Consider the following 5,645-nt stretch of genomic DNA (forward strand, 5'->3'; position numbering starts at 1 on the left):
GTGCTGGGACTAGCAAAAGAGAAATCGTCATATACTAGGCCTTCCAACTTCTTAAGAGGTTTATCTAAACAACAAAGGCCAACGACAGACCGAGGAACTGATCTCGCCAGATCTGAAGAACGGCGAGAAGACCAAGCTGGCGATCTGAAGGACCGACCAGCACACGTTGTCATCAACTCTGAGGCACAACCCAAAAGATTGTCGCCGGTGTGGAAATAGAGTTGAGACAGATTTATTAGCCCGGACGCCGCTCCCACCACCCAACGATGCACCACAACAGACAAAACCTAACCCTAACTACTAGGCCAGAACGGAGCAACAAGATTCCCTCTCCCTCCCGCCACCGCTAGAGCGACAAGCAAAGGGAGAGGGGATCAAGGCCAACACCCTGGCCGGTGGAGATCGGGTGGACCGAGCATTAAAATTAAAATACGGGAGAACTTTTATTTGTACTTACATGTCTATGGACTCTTATTAGTATATGACTTCTTTTAGAAAGTACAAGATTGTATATGAAACAAGGAAAAAAGTTTGAAGACCTTAAAAATTTACCTGTATCTTTTCGACTTTATTTATAAACAATTGAAGTCATCTCGTGTATCTCTACTACAATGTACTATTTTTAATGCATATTTATGGTACTGATTGTAAAAAAAAATGCAAATTATTGTAAACATGTGAACTTTGATTCGCATTTTCGTTTAAAACAAACACAATTTCTTTGATTTGTATTTCAAACAGTTTCACATCCAACAATTTCCCAGCCCTTATCCCCCACCTTTCTCCCCCGTCCCGTCCGGTGACGTCACCGATCGGAGCCGGACGACCCCCGTCTCCGCCCGCCCAGATCCGCCGGAATTCCTCTCGCGGCCGTACGTCCTCGTCTTCCTCCTCGCCCGGGCCTCTACTGGACTGCTCCTCCAGTAAGTCTCACCGGATCCGGTGACGAACCCTACCTTCGCTTGCTTCGATCGTCCTCACGGCTGACATTTTTCTTTCTGCCGCAATCGTAACCCTTCTCCCCTCTCCTCCAGACGATCCAGCTCTCCGCGGCCATGCTCCAGCTGAGCTCCGCCCCCGGCAAGGGGTTCTGGGCGCGGCACCGGTGGAAGATGCTGCTCTCGCTCGGCGTCGCCGGCGCCGGCTACGCGGCCTACCGCTTCTACGACGCGCACCAGAAGCAGCTCGTCCGCGTCGAGCAGCGCCAGCTCGAGGAGCAAGCCGCCGACGAGCTCGTCAAGAACCAGTGAGCTCACGACAAAACACCAGCTTTTTCTTTTCACGAGTCTTTTTACTTAGTACTACGTTTCTTTGCCTGCGGTTTTCATTCATCCAGTTGTAGCATTAACTGAGCTATGTATTTTTCCTTACTGGTATGTATGGTTGCAAGAAAACAAGAATTGATTCGATGATCGCTTCTCTGAGTGGTGATCTTGAGTAGTCTGTGATTCCCGCAAAAATAAATGTAAAGTAGCCTGTGACTTATGGAACTAGCAAGATGTTCTGATCAGTTTGTGGCGCATCAGTAAAGTAGACTCATTTACGATCGTTAGACGCCACTTTCTGCTAGGCTGCAAGCCCACTTTGAAAACAAACGCACAGAGGGTCTCAGATACTGCCGCATTGCATTTCTTTTTGGTTCGCAGCTATATTGCTAGAACCCAAACAATCAATTCATCGGTTCCTTGTCTACTGGTGATCACAGTCACCTAGTAGCCTGCGTGCGATTCGTATAACTAACTAGCAAGACTTTGAGGCCAACCTGTGGCGCATCTGCAAACCAGACCCCTTTAAGATCGCTAATTCGATGCTACTCTCTGTCAGGTTGCAAGCCCACTTCGAGAACGTGCAGAGGATCTCGGACACGACCACGCTGCCTTTCGCCATGCACTACCTCCGCTCGCGGATAATTGAGGAGCTGGACATCTCACACTTGACCGAGAGGCTGCTGCAAGGGAAGGGGGGAGATTCCACCGCGCTGACGCCGAAGGAGAAGCTCGACACCTGGGAGAGGATTAAAATTCTGAGTATGATCGATACCCGGCTTATCTCATCCTGTTGCATGGATTGTCATCAGCAAGCATAGGGTGTGGATTGGTATCCATGTTACTAATTCTTTATGCATTTCCTGTGCTATTAGGTTTCACAAGGACAGTGTCTTCATTGTGGGCGATGACATTGCTGAGCTTATATGTTAGAGTCCAGGTCACCATATTAGGCAGACATCTCTATTTGGACTTTGCTCGCGGTACAGATGGTGCACAATTACAGGTAAATTTGTGCTCGAGTCAAGTGACCCCCCTATGCATAAGTCATGGCTGATTCCTTCAGTTTTTGTTTTCTGGTATTGATCATTGCACATGAGACTCTTAAACCTTTGAACTACGATATGGGTGACTTCCGTTCAGACAAAGCTGCTTCCTGATATTGAAATATCTCACTTTTGTGTAGGCTGAATCTGACACTTTTAGCAGAAACGGGCATAAAGACTTCCTTGCAACTGCTGACTACCTCGCAACATATGGTATCACTGCATTGATCATGCAAATGCAACATGCTGCAACTGAAATCTTGAAAGAGTAATTATTTCTTTCCCTTTGTTCATATGACTATTCTCTTACCAACATGCCAGCCAATTGTCGTATTGCCAACATGTTCAGCACTGAATGAATAAAGAAAAACAAAATCAAGAAGCCAATACAGAAATTGTTGTTGCACTTTTACATGACGAAATCCTTTATAGCAAAGCTCTGATTCGTATGATTGTTCTGCTACCAACATGTCATCACCAAATGAATAGAGACAAAGAAAATTAAGAAATCACTAGGGAAATTATTGTTGCACTCTTACATGACAAAATCCTTTATCGCAATGCACTGATTCATATGATTGTTCTGTTACCAACATGTCATTCAATTATTGTATTACCAGCATGTTCAGAAACGAATGAATAGTAACAAACAAAATCAAGAAGTCCCTAGGGAAACTATTGTTGCACTTTTACATGACGAAACATTTATAGCAAAGCTCCGATTCATCAACAATATGCTGACTCTTATTTACATACATTATTGTTGCACTTCTACATGATGAAATCCCTTTATAGCAAAGCTCTAATTCATCAATAGTATACTGGATTCTCATATAGCTTAGATTACCTGATGTACTACCATGGAAAAAAATATGCAGGAAGCAATTGAAAGATCCCATGACCATGGACCAAGTATTACAAACGATGTTAAAGATATCGGACCAGTTCATGAGTCTTTGTGATGATAACTCATGGATAAACTACCTTGTACCTGAGAATGCCAATCGTTATGCACAGTTGATGGCTGTGTCCAGTAGTGGCTTTGATGACTCATCTCTTGTAATGGATGTTAGAAAGCTTGACCAGCTGATGACTGAGACACGCATAGTGTTGGCAAGGTAATATAACTTCCATGTATTGTATATTTGTATTATATATGCTGGTTTACTGTAGTTTGCATCATGATGCTGCTGTTTTCTCAAATCTGTATATTGCCACCCACTCATATATTTTCTTTCATCCATTTTCTTTTGAATCGCTCGAATACTACCCTCTGAATTGATGTCATATGCCATTTTATATATAAGCAACTAGTTTTTTCATTGGAGGTATAAACAATATATGATGGAGTGAGTTGATCAAATTGAGATATAGCTAGAGAAAGTAGTACAGGATGAGGCTGCAGTTTATTTTTCCCTTTTCCAGGAACATCCATGATACACCATTGTTATGGGGCTACTACTTTCTATTGGATCAATGAAAATACTCTGTATGACTTCATGTTTAATTTAAATCACTGTATAATATATTCATATATGGAGTAGAAACATAACAAGTAATACTACCTCCATCCCAAAGCTTAAGGCTTATATTTTTTTGAAAAATCAAACGAAGGAAAGTTTGACCAAACTTTAGAAAGAATCTATAATATTGATTTTGAAGATACCATATGAAAATATATTTATATATCTAATATTATTGATTTTGTATTTTGCATGTCAATGATTTTTGTTAAAAACTTGGTCAAACTTGACATAGTTTGACTTTCTAAAAATAATATAAGCCTTAAGCTTTGGGATGGAGGTAGTAGCCAGTTACCTGATGTAACTTACCATATTGTTGTTGATGGGTAGTGGTAGCATTGTAGCTTCGGTATTGATGTATTGTTTTGATCTATTTTGATTGATGTAGCTAGCACCCTTCTAAATATTTTGTTTGGTTTTAGAAGATTAAGCTAACTCATAGAAAATTTAAGGAAACTCAGAGGAGGCTTTTGAACTTGAAATCTTGAATTGATCGATAGCCCTGATCGGCAGGAAACCAACCATATTCAGACCTTTTTTTAGGGGGAGCCATATTTACTGACCATTTAATGCAAAGCTGGTTACCAGCTGGCCAGTGTCTGTTTTTTCTTCTTCCTGTAACTGGCTTTTGAACCCTTGACATAGAGGAATAATCTCATTTTCTTCTACCGTTAACAGTTGCTCACATGATTTATGGGCCATTAGAAACGAGATAAGGAACATGTTTGATTGTTATGTTGGAGCCATGTTGCCTGTTTACTGTAGATGATAGTTAACTGTTGAGATTGCCATGCATTAACTTCGACTTCTTTGAGAGCTGCATTTGTCTTTCAAAAGAGGCTCCACAATATCTCACTCAATCCAACTGGAACCTCTCGTCTGCAGCGATGATTTCAGAAATATCATGCACATGTCACTGAGGAAGGTAGCTGATCTGGTGATTGAGGACTTGGGTACACAGGTCGGAGCCACGATTCCCCCATCAGGACTTCCCTTGGCGAAGCTCTTGGCCCGAGTAGCTCAACTGAGTTCAGCATTGCTCGAGGAACCAAGCAAGAACAAGCACATCCAGACCATCCGGAGTATGCCGGAGGTGGACCTTTTCTACACATTCCTCTACGCCAACATGCCACCACAAACATGATTGTACATCCATGTGCAAAGGATTATACGTTTCTTCTGATTTTTTTGTCCCTCCAATGGATCTGGTGGTAGTTTATGTATGGAAAGCTGAGCAGCCTGGATTTCTTGAAACCGGAACGGGGTGGGGAGAGGAGGCTGGCTTTATGCGATGTATATGCTGAAGATGTGATGTTGTTACTAACAGGGTTGAACTGGATGCGGTTCTTACCCTCTCTTTTTTTCCTTCACTTGGTACTTGCTTTTTTGTGGTTCTAGTTAGATTTTGACGGCTGTTCCTGCCGTCTCTTTCATATATTATTTTGGTACCATGCAATGGAAGTTGTACCTGGTGAATTCCCAACTCTTCAAAAATTGTTCATGTGATGTGTGATCTGGGTATGCTGTTTTGTCAACTCATTTATGTTTAGCCGTAAATTATCAGATTTTGCTTGTCGTACACTATCTGAAATTCTGAATGATGATTTCTTACCTTTTTTTAACAACTTAACCTCTTTATTTATGAGAAAACCATAGTTATGTCAGGCTAGCAACAAGGGTATAAGAAACTTCGGTGGATCATTAAGCCAAACTTGCTCATCTGATCCCCGGGCTACTCTAGCTAATTCGTGAGCCAGTGTTTGCCTTGTGATAGGTATGTTCCAATAAAACTTTCGGAGGTTCTGTAGCTA

At 42.0% G+C, this 5,645-nt stretch overlaps 1 protein-coding gene across 1 annotated transcript; it reads left to right on the forward strand.

The window, feature by feature from the left end:
• Positions 1 to 779: 779 nt before the first annotated feature.
• LOC124655343 (peroxisome biogenesis protein 3-1-like) lies at positions 780 to 5,352 on the forward strand. Its single transcript, XM_047194255.1, has 7 exons — positions 780 to 923; positions 1,035 to 1,246; positions 1,825 to 2,027; positions 2,141 to 2,271; positions 2,452 to 2,579; positions 3,190 to 3,429; positions 4,720 to 5,352. The coding sequence occupies exons 2-7, from the start codon at positions 1,056 to 1,058 to the stop codon at positions 4,976 to 4,978; spliced, it is 1,152 nt and encodes a 383-aa protein (XP_047050211.1). The 5' UTR covers positions 780 to 923; positions 1,035 to 1,055; the 3' UTR covers positions 4,979 to 5,352.
• The last annotated feature ends 293 nt before the right edge of the window (positions 5,353 to 5,645 follow it).

Source organism: Lolium rigidum, chromosome 5, assembly GCF_022539505.1.
Source record: "Lolium rigidum isolate FL_2022 chromosome 5, APGP_CSIRO_Lrig_0.1, whole genome shotgun sequence".
NCBI lineage: Eukaryota > Viridiplantae > Streptophyta > Magnoliopsida > Poales > Poaceae > Lolium > Lolium rigidum.